Below are 25,706 nucleotides of genomic sequence, written 5' to 3'. Positions count from 1 at the left end.
GGGAGCATTCTCCAGGGAGCTGCTTCTTCAAGGCTTCTGAAAAATGACTTGGACGTGCTGCCAGACTTTAATCCCTGATCATTTGGTGGGGATTCAAAAGCAAATGGCAAAGTGCTGACACGTACAAGGAAACAACTGCAATGTCCTCTGTGCTGTTCCTGTGTAGCCAAGAGGAACACGGAAACCTTCGTGTGTAATAGTGTGGAAACAAGGACAACACAGAGCACAGGTGAAGTCAATGAGATGTTGGTAACACACACAAGCAATTGTTTTTTAAACAGTATTTTTCTCAAGTTTAGGCTCACTCAGGTGAGGCCCAGTGTTGTGAGATGCTGAGGTCCCTGTGTTGTGTGGAGCTGGGACCTTCCACCCAAAAGTTTCCTGTTTTTCAAAATCTCCATCTTCCCAGGCAGCACAAACCCATGTTGTAGCACAGCCAGCTCAGACAGGCTGTGTGTCAGCAGTGAGAGAGAAAACCCAAAAAGTACTGAACCGCCAGAGGTCACAGTCAGATGGGATATCGGGAAGGAATTCTTCCCTGTGAGGGTGGGGAGGCCCTGGCACAGGTTGCCCAGAGAAGCTGTGGCTGCTCCATCCCTGCAAGTGTCCAAGGCCAGGCTGGATGAACTTGGAGCAACCTGGTCTAGTGGAAGGTGTCCCTGCCCAGGGCAAGGGCTGGAGCTGGATGGGCTTTAAGGTCCCTTCCAACCCAAATGATTCTGTGAATCTATTCAAGGGAAGAATGCACAGCCCCTTAGACTGATATAGAAACAGTCAGTGCAGCTGATTCCCTCTGCAGGAACCTTCCATGCTCTTCTGCAAGTCTGGCAAATTTCCAAGCTAAACTGAAGGTCCTTTGTTTTAACAAACACCTCAGTTTGAAGGGTCTACCAAAGACCAGCAGCACCCAAGTGCTGCCTGTAATGGCCTGACTTCTCTTCTTCACCATTCCATGGCCACTTCCACTACATCCTTGTAGCACTCCCTGCCCCATCTCTGTGTCACTGAGGGCTCCTCTGGGATGGCTGTTCCTGCCCACACACATCCACTGTTTCCTGCTGCACTGTTACAGCAGCCACCTGTGAGCAGCAATAACACAGACCTTGTGTCAGCCCCCGGGGTCTCTGTGCCAGCCCTGGGGTGTTGTGTGCTGGGAAGGTGAGGGCTGGCACTGCAAAACCAGGCAGACAGCTCTTGCACTCACCTTCTGGCTGTGGGCCTTGTCCATCCAAGGTCTCTGCCTTGGCCTTGGCCATGGTGCTCAGGATGTCAACCCTGTCTTTAAATTTTTCTGTGGATGAGGAGGACATGTCCATCAGCAGCTGTCAGCTGTGAAACCCCCCTTTACCTCCCCCCTACACACCCATGCTCTTGCCCCTTTCCTCTTCCATGGGCTGCAGCCAGCAATGACCTGTGAGCTGTTGTGCCTGTGCCCCCAGGTTTTGGCTGCTGCTGTTGATCATGGCTGGCATGTTTAAATGTTAGTGCTAGAGCAACTACACTAGCCATTTAAGAGGTAACTAATATTATCATATTTTTAAGAGAACTAGAAGGAAGAGAAATCCTTTCCAGGTCATTAGTGCAGAAGGATATCTGTACTTCATAGGAAGCAAATGCAGAAAGAACAGAGGAGTTTTAGTGCAATATCATCTTGTTCTCAAGGGACTATTGATTTTTTTCAGGCTAGATTATGTGCAAACTAAAACTGACACCTTCCTCCTGCCATGTGGCTGTTGAAGAGGCCTTGGGGTGCTGCCTGCAGCCTGGGGACCTGATGGTAAGGGAAAATAAAAACCTTTTATGTTCCAGCTCCCTGGAAAATTATTGATTTCTCTAAGTACACACAAGTGTCTGCTCTGCTGTGCTGGCACTGATCTAAATTCCTGGTGTCCAGGCTGTGTGGGAGATGATCTTCACCAGTACAGGGTCCAGTGCTGTATTTCTGGGATTGCTGGGGGCTTCTTCCACTGTGAACCATGTTCTGCTCTGCTCAGCTGAGCTGCTTTATTACTGGCTTACAGTGAACTGTGAAACTGTGTGTGTCTCCATAATTCAGTGTTGTGCTCAAATCTCTTAGTGCTGACTCTCACTGAAATGGGACAAAACACAGGCTCAAAGAAAAGCCCCATTTTCTCTACTCTCTGCCCTCTGTTGAGCTGCCCACCCCACAACTCAGCTGAGGAGTGCAGGGTTTGCACATGGACAGGAGCCACAAGGAACTGGCCACGCTCTGCTTGGCTGGTGTGCAGGGCTGTAAATTCATTTCCTCTGGAAGTTTTATCACACTGATTTAATCCACTGTGCTGTTGAGTACACAACCAGAACGTGCTGTTGTCATCTGCCTCAAGGGCAGGGCCCTGCCACTTTATACATCACTGTGATACTGATATAATAAAAATTGCAGGCCTGAGGCCATGAGCTGTGTGGGCAGATCAGATTCAGAGCTGAACCTCACAAAAATCAGTAAATTCTGGTGTATGTCCAATAACTTTGTCCAGCTCAGACATTAACACCTCAGGGGACAAGTCCTATTCTGGTGAGATTCCTGTTAGTGTCTGACAAACATTTTTCACCAACTGGAATTTCCACTGAGCCTTGGAATGAGCACTGGACTGAGATGAAATGATGATAGAATCCCAGAATGATTTGGTTTGGAAGGGAACTTAAGATCACCTTGTTCCAACCCTCTGCCATTAACAGGGACACCTTCCACTATCCCAGGTTGCTCCAAGCCCCAGCCAACCTGGCCTTGGACACTTCCAGGGATGGGGCAGCCACAGCTTCTCTGGACAACCTGTGCCAGGGCCTCCCCACCCTCACAGGGAGGAATTTCTTCCCTATATCTAATCAAAATGATGATTTTTTTTCTCCTTTGAAAGGCTGGCTGGGATGCAAGAGCCTGACTCTTCCATGCTCCTTGTCAATCCTGAAGCTCACTAGAGGGGATGGGAAGCATTTTGCTTCCTTCCCCCTGAGCTGATGCGCTGGGACATCCCTGGGTGCAGGGCAGCACAGAGGTGACCCATTGCTCCCAGTCCCCTCTAAGCACTGGGCAATGCATCTTTCTGTTCAGCTTGTCCCTGAAGCTGCTGCAAAAGCTCCTGTCAGCAAGGTCAGGGCGGTCAGGCTCAGCCTGAGGGAGATTATATACATTGAAGCTCCTGGCTCCCTGCCCTGGCCCAGGCTGGGAGTGGAGCCCTCAGCATCCCTCTGTCAGCACAAACAGATTAGGCCCAGGCCCCTCTCCAGTCCTCAGGAGATCAGCCTCATTTGGGAGGGTGTTAATTCCTCTGACACACAATTCCTGTGTGGACTGAGGCTGGAGGCAGAGCTGGCTCTAAGCTGGGCTGATCTGCAGGTCAGCACGGGCAGGAAGGATGTCCCTGAGCTCAGTCCTTGCTGTGCTGGATTAGCTGTGCAGGGCAGGGGCCCTCAGTCTCCTGGGGCATCCACTGCTGGCAGCTCCGTCCCCAGCTCTGAGAGCCCATCACACAGGACATCTCTGTGTCCAGGGGCCCTGAGATGCTCTCCAGGAAGATTCCTGTCCTATGGATTGACAGCACCCAGGCTGGACTTCAGGTGGCAGCTGAGCTTTTACCCTGAATTTGGCTCTTGGGTTTAATGCACTCTTTGGCTTTCACAACACGATCAGCAGGAAGGATTTTTTCTTTACAATTTAGCATGAACCTGAAGGATTTGGAGATTCTGCTGTCTAAAAGTGGAAATAAAAAACCAAACTCATTATTCCTTTTGCTCCTTTGTATCTTGATTCCTTAACAAGTGATGGAATGCTAAGGAAACAAGGAGAAACTGTAGCTGCCTTCAGCTTCCTCACTTGGCTCTGGCCTACAACCTTGCCTGCTGCTCTGGGCTGGTCTAATTTCCAAAACCATTAGCTTGTTAACTGGGGCATACTGAGGACAGGCAGCTCTGCTGCTGGAGCCTTTTTCTTCATTCAAAAACCAAAGTTAGCTTCTGCCTTCTTCCTTGCATGACTGGACTTTAAAGGATAATCTGATGGTAAGACTGGAGGTTCAGCAGAGGGTTCCTGAGTATTTCCAAAATCCTTTTTCTTTTCATTCCCCCACAGTTCCCTCTGGTGTCAATGGGGAAAATCCTGAAAAGATATCATGCTCTGCTTCTGCACGCTTCCAGAGAAAGTGGGGGAAAGAATAAAGTTGCTAGAAATTCCTCGTTAAAAAGAATAACCTTCTGGAGAGACTGTTGTAGCCCATCCTTGCATCCCTTTGTATCAGACTGAAGTACACGTGCTCACACTCCCATCTAGTGGCTGCTGCACAGACAGTAACTCACACGGTGCCTGGCTGCTGGGGCAGGTCTAGGTTGGATAGCAGGAAAAATTTCTCCATGGAAAGGGTTGTCCAGCCCTGGCACAGGCTGTCAGACCAGTGGTGGATTCCCCATCCCTGGAGGATTTAAAAGGTGTGTAGATGGGGCACTTAAGAACAGAGTGGAGGAGTGCTGGGGGAGCAGTTGGACTCTTGGAAGGTTTTTACAACCTAAATGATTCTGTGGAATGAGCAGGGAAGTTCTCTTTCAGAGAAGATCCAAACTGCCCCCCACCCCCAATCCTGTTTATTCAATATAGTCCTTGGAATAGCAGCCTCTTTAGCAGGGACAGTGGCTTTTACAACTGCATGGAAACCTCCCAGCAGCCTATTCTGGGCTGAACTGGCTGGAACTGTCCTTGGCCTCATCTTGCAACTCCTGCTGAGGTCCCAGGGTTTCCCCAGGGCACTGGCCTGGACCAGAAAGCCAAGTGTGTGCTGGCCTGGGGTGGGAGATGCTGCACAGAGACATCTGGAGGTGTGGGAAGGATGAGAAGGTGCTGGGGGGAGTCTCCGAGTGGCAGCAGCCCCTCAGTCTGGCACTTTTTGATGCTCAAGGCAATGGCATGTCCTCTTGGAAGGTTTTGGCATTATCCTGGTGCTGTTGATAACACCTCTTGGGGGAAGAGGAGGCAAGGGCAGTAGGGCAAACTGTGATGAGTTGTTAGGCTGCCTAACAGGTTTGGGTGCCTTCCCCAGACTGTCAAAGCAGACACTTCTCTGCCTTGCTGTCCTCACCCAACCTCCTTTGTTCCCTTGATCAGTTTGTGCAGCTGGGATTTTGATCTGGATAGTCCTTTTTGTAACCTCTATGAGAGCCAGGAGAGAGGTGTTGATCTGCTTAGCTTCCTTCTCTCTTTGAATGGACAGCAGGTAATCTCTTAAGAACAAGTAGGGCAGTGGAGGGGTGGGGCATGAGCTGAGCTAGGGAAGAAAATCTAAAAAAGTCTTTTTTTATGTGTTTCACTATTTCTTGGAAAATAAACCTCCACAGTGGGGTCGAATTAAAGTTTAATACAAAGCAGCATGTTAAAAGTCTGTGTACAAAGACCCTGGCTCTGTCTGGAGATGAGGCTTCTCTGCATCCTGGGCAGTTTAAAAGAGTCTTGGACCTGAACTGATCTTTTCCTGGCCCTGGGGAGCTGCCCATTGCCTGCACTGTGCTGAGAACACACTTTGCCATGGCAGTGATGGTACCACAGCAGTGCAGGGGGGCTTTTAGAGGTGCTCAGTGTCGGTTTAAACCACATAGAATTGGCCTAACCATCATAATTGGAGCTCATTTTGTGATTTAAATCCCAGCTGGGATATTAATCACTGTCAAAACGATAATTCTTCAAGGGTTTTAACCTCTTTTTGTGCTGCTGTTTCAGGGCTGGGGTGAGGTCTGAGCTAAGAAAAGGAAGGAAGACGCGACTCATGTTTGCTGCCCCTGCAGTCAGAGAGAGCAGAGATGGGGGACAGCAGTGACTGTCACCACTTCCAGGGACCCCAGCAGCAGCTGCCACCACAGCAGTGACCAGCTTGGCACAGGCAAAGCAGATGTGGCAGGACCAAAGCATGAGGTGTTTGTCCTTCCAGCACTGGATCAGAAGAGACACAGAGCTCCTGACACCACCTGTGACATGCAGAGCTGCATTCCAGGGGTGAGTTGCTGACCCCAAAACACTGACACACACAGCCTGTGTTCCCAGTTAAACCACTCTGCACCCAGGGCAGCAAACCCAAGTCCCTCCAATGTGGAGCATCCACTCACCTTCTGCCAGGGGGTCCAGGGTGTGGATCATGAGCTGGAAGATGGTGCCGCGCATCTGGGAGTTGTGCAGGGAGGCCGAGCTGCTGCCCCGCTGCAGGGCTGGCCCAGGCTGTGGAAAGGCACAATCCCAGTCAGTCCCAGTTCCCTCCTCCACTGGCCAGCCATGGGCAGACAAAGGGGCAGCAATTTAACCAGCAGGGGAGGAATGAGCTGTGCAGTGTTTGCTGTGGGGGAGGACTGACCCTGCCAACCTCTGCTCTGGGAGCCCAGGCGGAAAATTAGCCACAAAACCAGGTAAGGAAAGTCACTTTCTGAATTTCTGTATGCCTGTTCAAAGCAGAGGATGAATAGCACTCTGCTGGTCAAATCCACTGGGGAAGCCTGAGCTGTCTCCTGGTTTTTATAAAAAGCCCTTTGAGGACAGGACTGAGCCAGGTGTCCCCTTAACAAGGTGTGAGCATTGTGCCTGATACGAGACAGGCTTTGTCCAGGTTTTTTGCCACAGAATTTGACACTTTTATTCAGGACCTGACATGGGGAGGGGTTCAAAATGCAATGACTTCAGATCCCTGTGAAGTTGCTTAGACCTACCTGCAGTTTCCTCACATCTGGTGGCTTCTTTGTTCCATCATCTGCAGCTGCCCCAGTGCTTTTCTACAAGCAACAAAGAATGAAAATGACTGATCCCTTCTGCTGCTTCACCTGCTTTTTTAGGATCTAATGATCCCTCAGGCTGCTCTCTGTGAGGAGGTGGGACAGCTGACACCAATGACTTGCATGGATGCTACTGAAAGAGCCTTCCTCAAATTCCAGCAGAGTGAAAGTGCAAAGGGGTATTTTTTTTTCACAGTGATTAGCATTACTTTCCAACATTTACATTTTCTGTAATTTATTTCTCCCAAGGGATAGGTCCAGCAGCTCTGTCATGCTGCTCTGCATTAGTGAGAGTTTTCTGTCAGCTCCAAGTGCAGGGTTGGATTCAATTTGTGGTGATTGATGTCCACAGTGATGGGTGTCACTGCAGGATCTTGGACATGTACCCCACTGGAATGTAGCACAGGAGCTGTCAGGACTCCCAGCTATGGGCACTGGGTGAACACCAGACCAGGGGGAGGAAAGAGAAGCAGTTTCTTGATTCTGCACCACTTCAACCACCCTCACCCCCCTTCCTCCCTTCCCTTAAACAATGTGGAGCGCCAGGACCAGAAGGCAGAGCATGTTTGAGTGCCAGGGACACACAACTGACCAGCAAAGCCTGCAATGCCAGAGGAGAGTTTGAAATCAGGTGGTCTCTGCTCAACAGCTGCAGTAGCACAGGTCAGGAGAAAAAAGGGGCTGTGGGAGAGCTGAGAAGGGACAGAGGAGGAAGGAGCGGGCTGGCACACTCAAGATGGCAAAGCTCAAGTGTTCTGGAGACCCTTCCTGCCCAGAGCTGCAAGTCTGAAAGGGTGGTTGGCTCTGGGGACACCTTCAGATACTCTTTTTGTGAGCAGTCAGCTTTTTCTTCAAAAGACACCAAGGGAAGGTCTCAAATCTGGAGTTACAGCCACAAACCTCCTGAGCACAGAATCCCCCTGAGCACACCCAGCTGGGGTCAGGGCATGGAATTAGGTTTGGGCACTTGGATCTGGTTGCCAAATGCTGACCAGGAGAGCAGACAGTGGTTGCTAAAGCTGCTAGACCCCTTCCTGTGCTGCAGATCAGGTAACAAGTGACACCACCAGTGTTCCACCTGGCTGCAGGGATAGAAAAAAGAATATCCTCCTACACCTCTCAGCCACAATGGGCTGGGACAGAAGCCTTTTCCCCCTGTTTAACACAGAGTTGTCCAATCTTGTTCCCAGACTAAGAATGTGTTCCTGCAAGTGTTCTTTTTGAAACTCTCTTATAACAACCAAGAAAGCAAAATCCCACACGTGTCTTTGAAAGCAGCTAAGCAACCACAACTGAGACCTTTAGTAATTGCATGGTAGTGATGTTCTCTAATTTCTTAGAATCTCTCTCCAGATTGCATTTCCCTCATTTTATAACCATAATTATTGACCAGTACCTGTGTTCTGAGGTTTGAATATGTGCTTTTTGAAGGAGATGTGGTTTTTCTTTATGGTTTACACTAGAACAAATTATTTCCAACTTGCCCTCTGAACTCTAAGGACACCAACCTTTCTCACATGCTCTGCTGATGCTGCCTGCACAGCACTGAGCTTCTTGTTCAGCTCCTGCTTCACCCATTGCTCCAGGTACACGTTGTGTTTCATGGTGAATACGTATGTGGCATAGGCAGTCAGTAAAAGGAGGCTTTCCCACCAATCAATGACACTGTCTAGGAAAAACAGGATGAGCATCAGTAAGTCTACAATGTAGAATGAGATGTCTCTAAATAAGGGCCACCATGTCAGGTGGAGTATCTCCCTGGAGAAGAGGGCACAGGTGCCAATGACAAAGAGGATATTAAACACTGCTGAGCCCACAATGGTACCGATGCCGACATTGCTGTGTGAGATGAAGACACCTATGAGGGAAGTGAAGAGTTCTGGTGCTGATCCACCTGCTGCCATGAAGGTGGCTCCAGCCACATCTTCAGAGATCTGCAGCTTCTCTGTGATCACTCCCAAAGCGGGGACAAAATACTCATCACACACTATGGCCAAGGCCACAAACACATACATCATGCCAAAGATGTGAAGGACAACCCACCCTTGCCTGCGTTCTTCCACACTGAACAGGTCCTGGGGATATTCTCCTTTGGACTCGTGGGGTGGTTTTTTGTCTGGGTGGCTTTCACTGGCATTTTCTTGCTGTGGGGTTGTATCCACTGGAGTAGTGACGGGCACAGCTGGCTCAGCATCCACATATATACAGTGCCTTATTTTGGGTGCTGTGGCATTGCCTTTCCCAGCAGTCTTGTTGCTGGAGGGGTCCCTGGAGGTCACTTTGACAGGGTCTGTGGGTTGGGGGGCTGTGTGTGATGCTGGAATGGCAGAGGGGCTGAACTGGAGCTGGTAGAGAGAGAGGACCAACACCGTGGCAAGAAAGAAAAGGATTCGGTTCCTTCGTAGCCGCCTCCTCCGTGGCAAATGCATTTCCTGAAGGTTCAGAATCCAGAGCTGTGTCCAGCAGCCACTGGAGACTTCTCTTGGTCAGCAATTCGAATTTACAGCCACCATTGGAGCTTCCAGCTGATCTTGAGCATCAGGAGTGGAACTGCACAGCACAAGATGCAGAATCCTGCAAAAGAGAATCTGCTGTGAAAAATTAAGTACTGCAACTTACCACCATTTGGGCAGCAACATTTCACTGGCACTCTTGTATTTTTCAGGAAGAAGAAATGTACTTAAATGAGTAAAGGCAGATCTAGATCCAGGGTTTAGTTTATTTTTTTTATATACGACTGTAAGTTGTGCTGATTAATAATCAAAGGTTTGGCTTAATAGAGAGGAGTTGGCTGAGACAGTCCAATCCAAGCTGAATTCTGATTCCACCAAATGCCCACATCCAGGAGATGTTAAGGATTGTGTTTTCACTGGAGTGCAGTTGCTATTCTGTAATATTAACAACTGGGTCAGAGTTCTGCAGGAGGAGAGGATACAGCTTCTGTCAAGGAACCGACTTTTAATTGCTACAGCTGATGCTCTGAAGGCAAGATCAAGCTGGTAAAACCTCCTTCTAAACCAGTTATTCACTCAAAATAAGCTCAGCAGGAGGATGGGAACTGCTTGAGAGTTCCCAGCAATGCTGGTCCGTGGCTTTCCAGCCTTTCACTCCCCAGGAAAGCAGCCAAGTAAGGGTGAGTTTTTTCCCCTCAGTGTGAGGAAAACGTGGTTCTGTGGTTCTACTAAAACTGGGGGTGCTGAGCAGCCATTTGTTTCTATGACTACATCTTTCCAAGCCTTTCTGTAGAATTCAGAACTGGCAAAGTGGAATTGTAATCATACCTTTTATTAGGGGGTAATTAGCATATCTTGCATAATTATTTGAGCAGCATTTAGAAAGGAAGAGGAATTGTAGATGCCAGAGAGACAGATCCTGCAGCTGTGACAGTCTGGAGACAGGGATTTGGGGCTGGACAGCATCTACCCTTTGGCACATCTGGAGTGTTCTATATTCTAATGTTTTACCTCAGAATATCACTCTCCATGGATTATTTTTCCTCCAGAGTGGAAATGTTACATTATTCTTTAACTGGATGTGATTCATAGTTTTCTAAACCATTCTCAGATAAGCTCTTCATGCAAGTTATCACACACTTACCCTCTTGCATAACACCTAGGGAATTAATCAGCCTAAATTTCTTGCAAGACAGGCATTATTATCTTCATTTAAATAGCTGGGAGGATCACTAAGGCAACACTAATAGAGGGTCATGGGAGTACCTAGATAAATAGATGATATAAGCTTTGCTTTTCATATGTAAAAGGAACATAAGCATGCATGTGGCAGAACTGTATAATAGGTATAACAAATTGGACATTATTATAAAATAACTCTCGCTAACAAAGACAGGAGAGTTAAAAGAATGGCCTAGGGAGGACACAGACATGTGCACATACTTAGGGTCAGTTCTAAGAGCTCTCCAACCTTTCACAATTCCTGACCACCAGCCTCTTTGTTTCTCTAGCCTTGTTAAGTTTAGCAGCTTTCTTACAGTTAACTCCCGGTAAACTCCTTTTCTCAGCTCCTGCCTCAGCCAGGCAAGATCCAAACCAATCAAATAAACCTCCCCAGCCTACCTTCCAAAGATGTGTCCAGGAGGAACAGGAGTTCCAAGGGCTGGGTGTAGTGCTGGAAGCTTCTTTGGTACTTAACAGCCCGGTGGGAGATGCTGTTGCAGAGGGAGGTGGATGAAAATGATCCCATTTTCAGGAGGTCTCCTCTGCCAGCAGAGCCCTAATGCAAGGGAGGGTCAGGTGTGAAGGACACCTTGGTGGGGGACAGCCAATCCCATTTAATACCCACAGGCCCTAAGAGGATTAAGCAGTATTGTATAGATTTGGGTCTATCTCCGAAGCCAATACCTTTGTCTGCTGCCCCAGGTTATTCCCAGTGTGAGGGCAGGTGATTATCTGTGTTACAAACTACAGGATTGGAGCACCAGCCATGGACATGGATCACCCTCACCGCAGCTCCAGGGGGTAAATCACCCTTAAACAAGGCCCTGGATCTCCATTTTGAGGCATCTCCTACAGCTGACAGGTCAAATGCCATCCAAGCACCTTTGCCACAATGTGTGTCTGCTTTGCAATGCCAGAGGGAGCGTTAAAACTCTTTTTTTCTTTCTGGAAAAATCACTCAGCTCCCACGCCAGGAGCACTGATGCAGAGGGAGGCAGCAGCCCCTCACCGGCACAACAACCTTGGGATGGTGTCCAGGACTCTTCTGTGGCATGGACATGGTGCAGCTCCACAGAGGAAGAAATGACAACAGTCCTGGCCAGAGATTTAATGGTCACAACAGCCTGATCATCAGATTTGTCACAGGGGACTTAGAAAATTGTTGTTTGATTTTGGGCCACTCATGACAAGAGAGACATTGAGGGGCTGGAGCGTGTCCAGGGAAGGGAATGGAGCTGGGGAAGGGTCTGGAGCAGCAGGAGGGGCTGAGGGAGCTGGGGGGGCTCAGCCTGGAGAAAAGGAGGCTCAGGGGGGACCTTCTGGCTCTGCAACCCCCTGACAGGAGGGGGGAGCCGGGGGGGATCGGGCTCTGCTCCCAGGGAACAAGGGACAGGAGAAGGGGAAATGGCCTCAAGCTATGCCAGGGAAGGTTTAGACTGGATATTAGGGGAAAATCCTTCACTGAAAGGGTTGTCCAGCCCTGGCGCTGCTGCCCAGGGCAGGGGTGGAGTCTCCATCCCTGGAGGGATTTAAAAGCCATGTAGATGTGGCACTTGGAATAGGGGTGGCCTTGGCAGTGCTGGGGGACACGATGATCTTAGAGGTCTTTTCCAACCTGAATGATCCCATGATTCCATGATAATATTAAAGCAAACCGCTGTCTGAACGCACAGCTCCAGCGGCACATCCCCACTTTGCAATGGCGTTTATTCCCTTCCCCCGTCCCTCACTCCCACAGCTGGGAGAAGGAGGCCCACTGCCCAGCCGGGATTGCTTATCCCTAACCCCTTCTCCATGCACAGCGGTCATTTTTACAGCGGCACCGCATTCCCACAACTCCGACATCCAACAGAACGCTTCCCGCCTGAGCCCCGGCCCTTCCCGCCCGCGCCGCGCGTTCCGGGGGGACGCTTTCCGTGTCGGACCCATGGCGGCGCGGCGGGCCCAGGGTGAGCAACACCAATTCCCTTCCCCCCGCGCCTCTCTCCGCTGCCCCCGAACATCCCGGGAATCTCCGGGAGCGGCCCCGCGGAGCGGGAAAGGGTGGTGGGGAGCGCTGGCTGCCTGCTGGGCGGCTTTCGGAGCGCCGGGGCTGCTCCTCTTAGCGCGGCTCAGCTCCCGCCGTGTCCGGGCCTTCCTTTACCCCCGGCGGGATGAGCTGTGTGTGACCCACTGAATCTGAGCCAAATCCCACGTTTTGGGCGAGGTGTTTCGGGGGACAAGGGTAATTGTCGCTTCTCCCCGGGGTCAGTGTGAGGGCGAGCTGCCTCCTGCGTGTGACTCCTGGGGTTAAGAGTTGACTGGTCTCCGTGGGCCCCTCCCAGCTCGGCACCTTCAGTGATCTCTCCGTAACTTTGATAAGGATTTGTGCCTTTTCCTCCCTTGCAGGCGGGTGATCGCGGTTCTCCGTGAGGGCAGCGGGAGGAGCAGCTCGCCATGCCCACGGTGGTGGTGATGGACGTGTCCCTGTCCATGACCCGGCCCGTGGCCGTGGAGGGCTCCGAGGAGTATCAGCGCAAGCACCTGGCGGCCCACGGGCTCACCATGCTCTTCGAGCACATGGCCACCAACTACAAGCTGGAGTTCACGGCCCTCGTGGTGTTCTCATCGCTCTGGGAGCTGATGGTGCCCTTTACGAGGGACTACAACACGCTGCAGGTAGGGAGGGTGCAACACAACAGCGGGAAACCCTCAGCATTTTAAACCAAAATCAGCCAATTTCACCAGCAATCGGGAGAGAAATTGTGTGTTGTGGTGTCATCCTGTGCAGGACATCTTGAATGGAGTGTTTTGTCGTTATTTAAGTGTAGGGGAAATCAGCGGGTTTGAAACATTTTGGTGTTTTGCGGGTGAGCCCAGGAGTGTGGCCAGTTAACTTAAAAGTGGGGATGGAGTTAAACATGGGAAAGAGCTGCCTCAAAGCTGTAAAACTGGTTGTCTGATGTTCCTGTGGTTTTGCTCATGATAAATGGCGCAGGATGATGTCCTGGTGACAGGACCATTGAGAAAGTCAGGTGATTTGGCAGAGAGAAGGTGCTTTTGGGGGTGTGTAGCAGTTGAAGCGGGGCAGGGATGAGAATAAGTGATTTGAGGCCTCACAGATGTGATGGGAAGTTGGGAGGAGAAAGTGAAAGGGAGGAAATCCAAGAGGGAAGTTTCCCATGACTGCAGTAAAACACTGAAAGCCTCTGAATGCAGTAAAAATTGTACATATATATTTTGTTATCATACCTAATATCAGGAGGAAATGACACATTGCTGTCACAGGGCACCATGGTTTAGGATTGTCCATTGTGGGACAAACAGATTTTCAAAGAAGTTCTCTGTTCTGTTTGCAGATTTAGAGCAGTGTTAGAGTGCCAGGGCATCCTCTCTGACTTGTTTTCACCTCCCTAAGGTGTTCATTTGAGGAATTCTGAAAGCCAAGAACCCAGCCAGGCTCCTTTAGCAGGTTCATCTCACAGCTGCACCCTGTGTTAAGTGTGAGGCTTTCACTTCAAGGAGAAAAGCTGGTTTATGGATGCAGATGGAAGGTTTGGGGTTTGTTACTCTCTCTGCCAAAGAGTTTTTGTGAGACAAACTCCTCATGAGAGTTCTCTCCTTTCTGAACCTCTGAGAGGCTGTAGCTGCTCTGACACCTGTGAGGATTTTCTCAGCTAAATGTTTCTTGTTAGACTTTGCTTCAGATTTTGACTTTTCTGTTTCTTTGAGACATACAAAGGATTTTTTTTTTCTCTTGAGGAGCTCTGTTTATATTATAATTTTGTCAGAGTCAGCTGTCATTGTCTCATGGTTTCATTCATCATTTCTTTACACCTTTCTTTCCCTTTGTGTAACAGTGCAGTTGTGTGACCATGCAGAACAAACATCCTGACTCACCAAGAGCCAGGAATGACTGGTGTGTGTCTCCTGGGAGGAATATTCCCCCCAGGAATGACAGTGGTGTTTGTCTTTGCAGGAAGCCCTGAGTAACATGGATGATTATGACAAAACCTGCCTGGAGTCAGCACTGCTGGGGGTTTGCAACATTGTCCAGCAGGAATGGGGGGCAGCAATTCCATGCCAGGTACACCTGATTTCACTGTTTGTAGCATCCAGTGCATCCTTAGTTTTCCCTGGCAGGGGGATTGGAACTGGATGATCTTTAAGGTCCCTTCCAACCCAAACCATTCCATGATCCTGTGATTCTATCCCTGTGAGTTACATTAGAAATGTAAATGTAATTTGAAAACTCTGAATGCTCTCAGACATGCCTGTGCTACAGACCCACAAAGAATTAGTGTTCTGGGTAGATCTGGAATGGGAACAGAAGGTGATGTTTATTTAAATATTCAGCAGTAAAAACTAGGCTGTTTCCTGTCCAGTGTGTTGTTGTTGTGCAGTGGGTTATAAAATGTGGCCCAGGAGCACCATTGTGCAGGTTTGGCATTTGGTCTGGGTGCACTCTGCTGGCCCAGGAGCCTCACTCGGGGTGGAAAGGGTGCAGTCACACATTCAAGAACCTTCCTTCCCCAATACCTGATGGTTTCCAGGGCTTGTAGCAGTTCCAGGTCTCAACCACTAGTGTGGGACTGTGCTGAGTGTGTTTTGATCTGACTTCTTTCCCAAATGAGTCATTTGACTTGCAGCTGCTCACACACTCCAGCCAGCCCTCAGAGCTCTCAGCCTTCCAGATTTGCTGCCTCTTATGGCAAAGTTTGCTTTTAATCCTCAGTTTTCTGAGACACTTGATGTAAGTTCAGTAATTTAGCAGCTCAGTGAGCTGGGAAGATGCCTCAAGCAACATTCCTTAAGGAGAAAAAGGATAGAGGTTTATGGGTTGGGTAGTGCTTCACAATCCAACCCTGATAAAAGGCCCCTGGGAACAGCAGACATTCAGAGCAAAGAACTAGAAAGGTGTAAAAACCAAACAGAGATTAAACCTCAACAATTTGGTCTCTCATTTGTGTCAGGGCTCATTTTCCTGGCACTTCAGGTGGTGGTGGGGTGATGAAAGGCAGTGGGGAATGTGCTGTCAGGGGTCTTGGACTGGAGGAAAACATCACTGGTGAGCAACAGTTCAGATGGGAGCTGAGGAGACTGGAGAGAGAGAGAGAGACTGAGGATGGGGAGAGGATACAAATCTTGATGTAGCAAATACACACTGAGTTTGGATTGAATTTGATTTTCCTCACCTCCCAGCCAAAAATCATGCCTGCTGTTGCTGTGCAGTGCTGAAGGAGCAGCTCTTTCACTGCTCAGTGTCTCAGCTGAGTGTAAATGATCCCATTATTCAGTGTAACCTCTTAGTGCAGGTTCCCACAAGGATTGACTGTGATGTGCAACTCAATAGAAGAATGTGTTTTTTTGCTCTAATAGTTCTGAGCAAACTGCAGCTATGTTTGCAGAGTGAAGATAATTAATACTACTTTTTTTATGGTTTCTGTGCCTTGGAGTGGAAGTCGAGTTGCCCTCCAGATTCTGCAGGAGAACTGGGCTTTATCTTCCACCTGGAAATAAGCCTGGAATCCTCGAGTCCATCAGCATCAGGTTGCTTTTTTTGGCACTACAGTCACTGTGCTTCTGATGTACACTTAGAAATGAAATTTATGGAATTTAAATTCTGGTGCAGTTGCCTAATGACAAGGAAATGCATATTTGCCATGCACAGTTTGAATCAGGACGGTTCAATCTTCTGTTTCCTGGGAATTTTACTCGCGGTCCTTCCCTCAGCCCGGCGGAGGGAATCCCGGTGGGAGCGGGGTTTTTCCGAGCTGCAGGAAGGCTGCTGCGATGTTTTGGTGTTGGTTGCGCCCTGCAGACAGGAATTCTCCCCCCAGGTTGTCCTTGTCACCGACGGCTGCCTGGGCATCGGCCGCGGCTCCCTGCGCCACTCCCTGGCCACGCACAACCAGCGCAGCGACAGCAACCGCTTCCCGCTGCCCTTCCCCTTCCCGTCCAAGCTCTACGTCATGTGCATGGCCAACCTGGAAGAGGTGATGTCCTTAACACCTTCCTTCTGCTCTGTTGTGTGGGATAACTGTTGGTTTTTTCTGAATTAACAGCCAGGGTGGCACAAAACGTCCTTCGATGTTCTTGTGCTTGAAGTGCCCTTGGCATTCCAGTGTTAGTTATTGGCTGAAGTGTGACTGCTAAGAAGTTTATTATTGCACTGTTATTATCTACTACTGCTGCATTGTTATAGTAATCTTTATAAATCATGCCAGTTTCCCCCTGGGGAATATTAGGCAATTTTAATTTATCTGCTTATGTTGTTACCATTACTGCATTAATTACACTGAATGCTTTTGTGGGGTTTTCTTAACCTACAGTTAAATTCTTGACTAAATGAATTCTGTTGTAAAGATGCCCAACTCTTAAAATATAATAGCTTTATGTGGAAATGTGAGAGAGCAAAAGTGAAGTCTCCAAGCCACTGTTCAAACCAGCTTCCCTTAGTTTTGAAGGAAAAGTGTTGGTTTTCTTTCCCTTACTTTTCTCTTGCAAATCTGAATACCAGCTTTAAAAATCTCCACAGGAGTTAGAATTCTGCTGAATAAACAATGTTTAAAAAGAAGCCTATTTGACTAAGGTTCCTTAGAAAAGGTTTTATTAATAGCATTGCTTTTGACCTGACACCAATATTCTTGTGTCCATCACAGAAGGATTTTCTGCTTAGGCATCAAATAGATATCTCAGCCTCAAGGTCTCTTGTCAAGGATGATCCTTTGTCGCGACGGAAAGCTCTAGACACCTCAATGTGAGAATCCAGGAACTTCGTTTATTGTAGATTGACAACAGCTTAATATACACTCTATAATAGGTTCATGAATATTACAGAAATTAGGCTCATTATTGGTGCTCAGTTAGGTGGTGATATCATCTTAACTGTCTTACATTGTTTACACAGGTGGCTCGTTAAGTGTCTCTGTTTTGGTAATGCCTAGCTCCTGTTTTTCAGCCCAATTTAGAATACCCAAGGACGCTGCTGCTTTCTCACGGCCCTGCTATCTCACACTTTCTCATGGGCCTAGTCAGACTGCGTCTTATACTTCAGCAGCTCATCCATAGCCTTAGCCATGTTCATATGTCCTCGCATTTCCAACCAATTCTCTACAATTCCCCCGTTTTTATTTTGTGCCAACAATGCTTTCTTTGTCGTAGTATTTACACGTCTAGTAATACAAGAAAAGACAACACGAGCTATTACTAAGATTACAATAACTGTCAATATCTATCGTAGGCCTTGCTTAATATAACTTAGAGCTCATTCAGAATAAGGAATCACTATGGTTCAACAGAATCACGTTACACATCTCTAAAATCTTGACACCGGCAGAAAGTATTTTTAAGTTTACACATTCACACATTCATGTAGCTTTTTTCTTTCACACAACATTCAGGTGGCCACCTCAGACACGCTCCTCAATCACACACACATTTTCAAGTGGTCATTGGCTGTGCACTTCTTGTCAGTTTCATAATTCAAAGGAAATTTATGGCATAGCCGCCATCAGCAATCTGCAAATCCTGCATAACTCTCCATGTAAAAGACAAATACAGCAAGAAAGAACAGAATATCATCTTGGAAATCTTCAACCCTTCTTATAGAGCAATGCTATTTTATCATAAAGGCAATAAAGCTACTTTTGCAGGGGGCAAGACTATATCCCCTTCTGTCTCATCGTTCCGTCTCCAAATCTTCTACCTGCACCCTGCCCCTGGGGGAAACAGCCAAATTTCATGTAAGAGAAGCAAAATGGCAAACTATAGGAAATTCTTAACAACCTTCTGCAATATGCAAAAGCTAAGCACGGATGTCGCGTTATTTCTAATCTTACTTCAAAGGATTTTTCGTCAGTCTCCCTTTCTGTTTTTGAAGAAAACATTTGAGAATGCCATGAGCACACTGCATGCTTAACACCTATTGCTGTAAAAACAATGCAATCTTATTTGATTTATAAGTTGGGATATTGTTAATTTTAAGTTGTTTTTTCTCTTTTCCCTTTTTTCCGTGTTTTACCGTCTTTGCCTCCCCCCACGCTCCTCATTGCCGAAGGACGAAGGAGGGGAAGGAGGGGCTGGGCTCACCCAGAGAGATCAGCAGAAGGAACTTAATCATAGGGTCTGCTTAAGAAAAGACAAAAACATAGGAGAGGGAGAGAACAGCTGCAAACAGGCACGTTTCAGAGAAGGGGTGATTGGTGTAACGGGGGAAAAAGAGAAACAGCTTTCCCCCTCCCCCGACTGCACCCCCCAATGTTTTTGCTACCGTCATTAACTCTAGGAAGAGGAGCAACACCAGGGAAAAACCACTCGCTGCAAAGAAGGGAAGGGGAACGCACACCCGCCGGGACCATGGCTGTCAGCAGTGCGGGGGAAACAGAGCCCCCCCGCCGCCCGCCGCGCCCGGGGCCGCCGGCGTGCACGCACGCGGGAGCACCGCTCCGAGCCGGGGCCACGCAGGCGGCGCGACCACCGCCACTGCCCCGCTGCTCGGCGCCGCCCCGTAGGCACCCGGCACAGGCGGACAGACCCGGCGCCGGCACGGGTTCACTCAACACGGCGGCATAAGCACACAGCGCCGTGAACACAGCCACAAATGCGCAGCGCAGCCCCGCTGCACAGTTCATATGAAAAGCTGGAAATGTCTTAAGGTGGAACTCAGTCATAGTGTTCGTAAAGTTTATCTCTGGTCTGTTAGCAGTACTTTCACACTGCAGCCGTCGCTTCCGATCGTCCTGGATACGCACTGCCGAGGTGCTAGCACCGCGTTCATGTTGGTAGGGCCGCTCCGTTGTCTCCGGCCCCGCTCCGCGATCTCTGGTCCCGCTCCGGCTCCCTTCAACTCCGCTCGACTCCCTTTTTACACGATTTCTCCGTATGATGGTATCCAGTAGCATCCTAATGTCCTCAGACTGTGCTTTAATGCCTTTTACTGTTCCAGATAACAATCGCCAAATTGTAAGGAGGGAAGCAGCAACTTTTTCTCCCTTATAGGCAGCAGTAAAGAGTTTATCACTAAGTTCTTTCCAAGTAGAGATAGTAAAGGCAGTTACAGTGTTCGCTTCGTATCCCTGGCCCTTACATGAAAGCAGCATCTGCCGCAAAACCAGGTCGTCTTAACTCCCCGCTTTCACAGAAAGCATTGGAGCAATGATAGTGCCGCCTGTCTTTCCATTACCTAAAAAAAACGTGTTACCACGCTTTGTGCAGCCCTTTCCACGAGACTTTGCGGCTTGGTCGGCGGGCCTCCTTCTTCAGGAGTCGTCCCGGGCGCCGGTCCCTGGAAGCACGGAACTTTGAGCTCTTTTGCTTCCAGCCCTTTCGCCTTCTTGTGCTGCACGGCAAGACCGACCAAAACTCCTACGTCCGACCGTGGCTGCGAGAACCCGACTTGGCTCTCGGGAGTCCGACTTGACTCCGAGTCCGACTTGACTCCGACCCAGGAGATCCGACTTGATCCCCTAGGGACCCCTCTTTGGTCCCTGCACACGGGCGCCATTTTGTCGCGACGGAAAGCTCTAGACACCTCAATGTGAGAATCCAGGAACTTCGTTTATTGTAGATTGACAACAGCTTAATATACACTCTATAATAGGTTCATGAATATTACAGAAATTAGGCTCATTATTGGTGCTCAGTTAGGTGGTGATATCATCTTAACTGTCTTACATTGTTTACACAGGTGGCTCGTTAAGTGTCTCTGTTTTGGTAATGCCTAGCTCCTGTTTTTCAGCCCAATTTAGAATACCCAAGGACGCTGCTGCTTTCTCACGGCCCTGCTATCTCACACTTTCTCATGGGCCTAGTCAGACTGCGTCTTATACTTCAGCAGCTCATCCATAGCCTTAGCCATGTTCATATGTCCTCGCATTTCCAACCAATTCTCTACAATCCTTCTGATTAAATTGATGGATTGAAGTGTTGTTTACACATCAGGATAACTGGGAAAATGTTTAAAATAAATTTTCTATTTCTGATAAGTAATAAGAGAACATTACCTGGGAGACCAAGAATGTTGCTTTATTTTGAAAGGAGTGAGATAACAAAAAATCAGGAGAGCATCCAATCAGATGCTTTTTGCTGTGGTGTGTATATTTTCTTAAAACATACTAGTTAATAAAAAAGAGAGGAAGAAGAACACTCAACAAAAATATTTCCCTTTGTTTTTTTACAGCTTCAAAGCACAGATTCCTTGGACTGCCTGGAAAGGCTCATTGATTTAAACAATGGGGAAGGGCAGATTTTCACCATTGATGGCCCCCTGTGCCTGAAGAATGTGCAGTCAATGTTTGGGTTAGTAGATAATAGGCCTTTGGGAAGGTTTCCAGTTAGTATCTCTAAAGGAAAACAAATACAATAAGAAATCTGGTGATATGAGATGTTCTAATTAAACTTCTTTTTCCTTTCATTTTATGATCTTGTTACCTGTATTTTCATCTTGACCTTCACTGGTTAAGGTCAATATTTATTTTAATTGTTGTGTAACCAAACCATAGCAGTTGTTTAAGCTTGGCAGACAGAACACAGTAATTTCCACAGCTATTGTTAATTTGCCATCAGTGTGATAATGTGCTGCTCTGTTCCATAATTTAGCAACACTAGAACTATTAAATTAACCGTAGATTAAAAAAAGGTGTGGGACCTAAGTTAGTGTGCTTTAGACAAATAATTTCCATTTGGTATGTTTTATGTTTTCCTTAATAAGTGTTTGTGTTCTAGAAAGCTGATAGACCTGGCTTACACACCATTCCATGCTGTTCTCAAGTGTGGCCACTTAGCATCTGATGTGCAAGTATTTCCCAGGCCTGAGCCTTTCATTATAGATGAGGAGATAGACCCCATTCCTAAAGCAATTAATACAGGTAACAAACCTTTGATTGCTTTTTGACTTAAACCCATTTGATTTCTGCCTTTTCACTGCCAGCTGTGTACTGTTTCATCCACATTTTCTCTGCAGTTATCACTCACTGACTGTGTAATGTTTGGGGATGTGGGGACAAGAACATCATCCTCTTTCATCCATGAGTGCCTGGTGAAAGGGCTGGAGTGGGGCAGAGGCACTTGCAGAGCTCAGGGTGCCAGTTTTTAGAGGCAGAGATTGGAACACAGCCACAGGCTGCTTGCCATGAACACCCTCATAAGCTTCATGGGAGACAGGAGAGATGTGTGGAAGAAGGGGCTGCATTTTGTATTAGAGTTGCCTTTACCAGAAAGAATCTGCAGGATCAGGTGAGACAAAGCAGCATCTTTCTGGAGGTTTCTTTGAGGAATCCATTAGAAGTGGAGTCAGGAGGAAGTGGTGAGGCAGCACAAGTTGAGATTTATAAGATTTAGGTTCTCTGTCATCCTGGCACTTCTTACCAATAGTAAATTATTTTAAAAAACAACTGTGCCAAGAAAAGCCTTTCTCAGCCCTCCCACAAGTGGACACTGCTCCCATGAGCAGCAGGTATTTCTTTCCTCTCCTTTGGCATTTCTAAAACAGGAGTGGGTTGTTATAGTGTAAAAGTCAATGTCCACAATCCTGTATTTGTCAAGCAGCACAGCTTGTGGGCAGCTGTGTGTGATGGAAGTTATGTTTTTATCTTAAAAAGTCATGGTATTGTGAATGGTTATTAACATTCAGAGACCCCAGCTGAGGTTTGGGTTCTCTGTGCTGCCTCATTGCTTCAGAAAACAGTGATGTAAGAAGTGGTGTTAAATTGACTCCATCCATTTCAGTTGTTTCCAAATCTGACTTAAACCTGTTGTCTCCCCCCAGATCTAGAAATTGTTGGGTTTGTAGACATAGCTGACATTTCCAGCCCTCCTGTCTTGTCCAGACACTTGGTACTGCCCATTGCACTTAACAGAGGTGAGCAGGTTTGTTTTTTTTCAGCAAAAAACTACCTCAGGCTTCCCTTGTAATGTCTGTGGTGGTTTAGACTAAAAGCACAGATTTTGTGCTTTATCAAAATGCCAGATGTCAAGTTTGTGTGCTTACATTAAAATTAAAACCTTGAACACAAGGTTTCTTATTTTGAATACTGTGTTCTTTGGGAAGTTCATAGAGGGATCAGGGTCCTTAAAGCATCATTGTTTGTAGAACATGCTAAACTTAAAGCTAAGAATAATAATGAGCCATGAAATATGTGGTGCAAGATGAATATTTAATGCCTGTGAGTACAATGCAGGGGAATATTTATGTATCATTATTGTACTACTTTGCCCAAACAGTTTTATTTAGCAGCTGTTTGTTCTACAAAAGTATTAATTAACTCTTGCATGCAGACAGTAAAGGGTGGTGTCATGGGAAGAGAACTGGTGTGTTTGAATTTATTCTTATGTTTTCTCTTTGTTTGTCTTTATTCTTCCCCAGAAGGGGATGAGGTGGGACCTGGGATCACAGATGACACCGAAGATGAGAATTCAGCAAATCAGATTGCTGGGAAAATCCCCAACTTCTGTGTTTTATTACATGGCAGCCTCAAAGTGGAAGGCATGGTGGCTGTCGTCCAGTTGGGGTATGGAGCTGGATGTCTGCCTGAAAAATCTCTTCCTTTGCTCATTTGTGCTTTATTTATAAATTATGTTATTTATATCTGTGTTCTGTGCAGAACTCTGCACTGCCAGACAAAGCTGTGGATTTCTAATCACAGAGATGTTTCTGCCAGTACAAATTGCAAAACATTGAGCCCCCACACAGTGAGAGGGAGGCAAACTCTAGGCACAGGGGTGGAAGATTTTCAGCCTTTGGGGCTTTGCTCTTTTCCATAGGCCAGAGTGGTATGGAATGCTTTATTCACAAGCTGATAGCAAGAAGAAATCAAACCTCATGATGTCACTCTTTGAGCCTGGTCCTGAGCCCCTGCCATGGCTGGGGAAGATGGCACAGCTTGGCCCCATTTCAGGTACTGCTCACACTCCTTTGAGTAACTCTGACACAGTCAGTGTGCTGTGCATGATTTTGCCAAATCTTAGTAGCTAAGCCTGTTTATTTTCTTTTTTTTTTTCCTCCCAGATGCAAAAGAAAATCCTTATGGGGAGGATGACAACAAGAGCCCTTTCCCCTTGCAGCCCAAGAACAAGCGCAGCTACGCCCAGAATGTCACAGTCTGGATTAAACCAAGTGGCCTCCAGGTAAAATGATGAGGTTTTGGTGCTTCACTTTGAGCAGCAGTGGCCATCTTAGCAGGAAAGTGGGGTCTGTGTGTGTCCTGTCTGTTTAAGGTAATTGCTTTATTGCTTTTCTTTCATTTTTATGAACACTGCCTCTTCACAGTGTCCTGATTAAAATGCAATCACAAAGCATAGCTTGTTTCATGAAAGCTCTGTCTCCAGTGTAGCATCTGGCTTGGTTTATTGGATTTAGTATAATTACCATTTCTGCTTCAGCCTTTGTGAGCTGCAATGTGTCAATGGCCAGGATAATTTATCAATAAAGAGTTGAGGTTTTTTTCCTGCAGCTTTCCCCGGCAGTTGCCAAGATTTTTGTACTTTTTTTCCCCCTCTTTTCTGCAGACAGATGTACAGAAGATCTTGAGAAATGCAAGGAAACTCCCTGAAAAAACTCAGACCTTCTATAAAGTGAGTAACATTGCAGGCTGGCCCAGGTTTGACCCATGCATTTAACAGAAGAAGCACAGTGTCTGTGACTGTGGGATGTTCTGTGCAGGCTTGTAGGGCTGTAAGAACACAGATGCTCTGCAAAGGAGACATCCTGAGTCATTTTATAGGGTCTGGTTTCCGTGCCACCATGTTGTCTCTCAGGGTGGCACAGACATGTCATGTTTACAGGTGTCCCTCGTGCCCCCTGCTCCTTCCACGGTGAACTTCTTTACAGATTTCATGCTCTTGTCCAGGCAGAAATAAGCTGGAGGATCAGACAGAAACAGGAACACAGGTGTCATTCTGAGTCTGAAAATGTCTCTTATATTTTGTCTACAACTGAAGCAGAGAAAGACAAAATTCCAGGCACATTTGGCCACATCTCAGTAATCCATAACTGGACTGTAGCTGGAAGTTATTGTCCCTCTTGCAAGCTTAGTGCTGAAGCAGTTTAGTATTGTAGCCCTCAGAGACTTGAGGAATGAATACCTTTTTAAGTGCACATAAGCACTGTCAGTTTACAGTGAAGAAAAATCAATATATCCACATTTTATGTGGACACTGGTTCAAGGCAGCAGTTGGTCAGTCAGTGAAGCCTCAGCTGAAGCCCTGTTGGGACAAAGTAACCGAATGCACAGAGGAGAGAAGGGGGGATTTTTAGGAAAGGATCAAGGGAAATCCAACTGTTCAGTCGTGCCACTGTGATCATCCTCAGCCCTTTTTTTTGAAGCATTTCTTACCTCGTGAGCAGCTGGGCAGTTTCCAGCAGCCGAGCTGTGAGTAACCATCACCTTTAAAGAAAAAGAAGGAAAACCACGTTTCACATAAAGGCTCGGAGCGGCGTTAAAAGGGAGTCTCTGTGCTTGCAGGAGCTGAACCGCTTGCGGAAGGCAGCGCTGGCCTTCGGGTTCCTGGAGCTGCTGAAGGGCGTGGCGGACATGCTGGAGAGGGAGTGCACCCTCCTCCCCGACACCGCCCACCCCGACGCCGCCTTCCAGCTCACCCACGCGGCACAGCAGCTCAAGGTGGCGAGCACCGGAGCCTCGGAATACGCCGCCTACGACCACAACATTGCCCCTCTGCAGACAGACTTTTCCAGCAGCAGCACTGAGAGGATGTGAAGCCTCCATTTCGGGAGCTTCTCCAGGCTGAGGCTCGAGCGTTCTGATTTTCTTGTCCTGTTTACTTTTTAGGGCTGTTTAATTACTGTTTGGAGAACTTCCTATCCAAAGGGGGATTTTGCATCAGCGCTCTTTAAACAAACGTAGCGAGTTCGTGATGGCTTTAATCAGACCTGGAAACTGGGGAAAGTGTCCCAAGGCCAGTTATGGTGTTGGATGATGGGTGGAAGTTATTCAGTAAAAAAATGCCGTTTGGGGCAGCTCGTGGCTTTTGGCCTCTCCAAAATGCAGTTACTACGTAACTGAACTCGCTGGTAAGAGTATCCTAAAAGGCAGCTACTCCACTTTATAATAAACTTCATCAGTCCAAAGAAAATGTGTGGGAAGCAAGATCAGAGTCAGAGCTGATTTCGGGGTGTTGGCCCTGGTTCTATACCCAGCCTGACAACCAGCCTGTACTGCCAGAGCAAGTGTTATCACTGGCACTGCAGTGCTTATGCCTGTGAAAGTAACTTAATCTTGGGAGACAGTTTTTTTTATTTGCATAATATTAATAAAGAGCAATTCTTCAGGAAAA

General features: G+C 47.6%; 2 protein-coding genes across 5 annotated transcripts in view; one reads left to right on the top strand and one right to left on the bottom strand.

The window, feature by feature from the left end:
• The window catches only part of SLC24A1 (solute carrier family 24 member 1), an 18,177-nt gene extending 5,980 nt beyond the window's left edge, over nt 1-12,197 (bottom strand). Inside the window, exons 1-5 of one of the 2 annotated variants that reach the window (XM_064669239.1) lie at nt 10,836-12,197; nt 8,268-9,333; nt 6,697-6,759; nt 6,106-6,214; nt 1,205-1,291 (exon numbers count right to left, since the gene is read on the bottom strand). In XM_064669239.1, coding sequence (XP_064525309.1) covers nt 1,205-1,291; nt 6,106-6,214; nt 6,697-6,759; nt 8,268-9,188 — 1,180 coding nt within the window. In that variant the 5' untranslated portion in view covers nt 9,189-9,333; nt 10,836-12,197. Of the gene's footprint in view, nt 1-1,204; nt 1,292-6,105; nt 6,215-6,696; nt 6,760-8,267; nt 9,361-10,835 lie in introns of those variants that run through there. The other variant, XM_064669240.1, reaches the window with a different exon arrangement.
• INTS14 (integrator complex subunit 14) lies at nt 9,630-25,706 on the top strand. Of its 3 annotated transcripts, none has more exons than XM_064669243.1 (12): nt 9,630-9,892; nt 12,825-13,094; nt 14,395-14,502; nt 16,256-16,411; nt 20,596-20,714; nt 21,141-21,283; nt 22,183-22,275; nt 22,780-22,924; nt 23,178-23,311; nt 23,422-23,540; nt 23,922-23,987; nt 24,878-25,706. In XM_064669243.1, the coding sequence occupies exons 2-12, from the start codon at nt 12,873-12,875 to the stop codon at nt 25,127-25,129; spliced, it is 1,557 nt and encodes a 518-aa protein (XP_064525313.1). In that variant the 5' UTR covers nt 9,630-9,892; nt 12,825-12,872; the 3' UTR covers nt 25,130-25,706. The 3 variants fall into 3 exon arrangements, with proteins under 3 accessions (XP_064525313.1, XP_064525312.1, XP_064525311.1); XM_064669242.1 differs by lacking the exon at nt 9,630-9,892 and adding an exon at nt 12,309-12,385; XM_064669241.1 differs by lacking the exon at nt 9,630-9,892 and adding an exon at nt 12,402-12,660.

This window comes from Pseudopipra pipra, chromosome 12, assembly GCF_036250125.1.
Source record: "Pseudopipra pipra isolate bDixPip1 chromosome 12, bDixPip1.hap1, whole genome shotgun sequence".
NCBI lineage: Eukaryota > Metazoa > Chordata > Aves > Passeriformes > Pipridae > Pseudopipra > Pseudopipra pipra.
This window is presented reverse-complemented; position numbering and strand designations above follow the sequence as displayed.

Excerpts from the sequence above, each read along its gene's own strand:
- INTS14 (XM_064669243.1), top strand. The coding sequence starts at position 12,873 with ATGCCCACGGTGGTGGTGATGGACGTGTCCCTGTCCATGACCCGGCCC. Across the intron at positions 22,925-23,177 it reads GTGGCTGTCGTCCAGTTGGG|GCCAGAGTGGTATGGAATGC; the intron begins GTATGGAGCTGG and ends TCTTTTCCATAG. Across the intron at positions 23,988-24,877 it reads AAACTCAGACCTTCTATAAA|GAGCTGAACCGCTTGCGGAA; the intron begins GTGAGTAACATT and ends CTGTGCTTGCAG.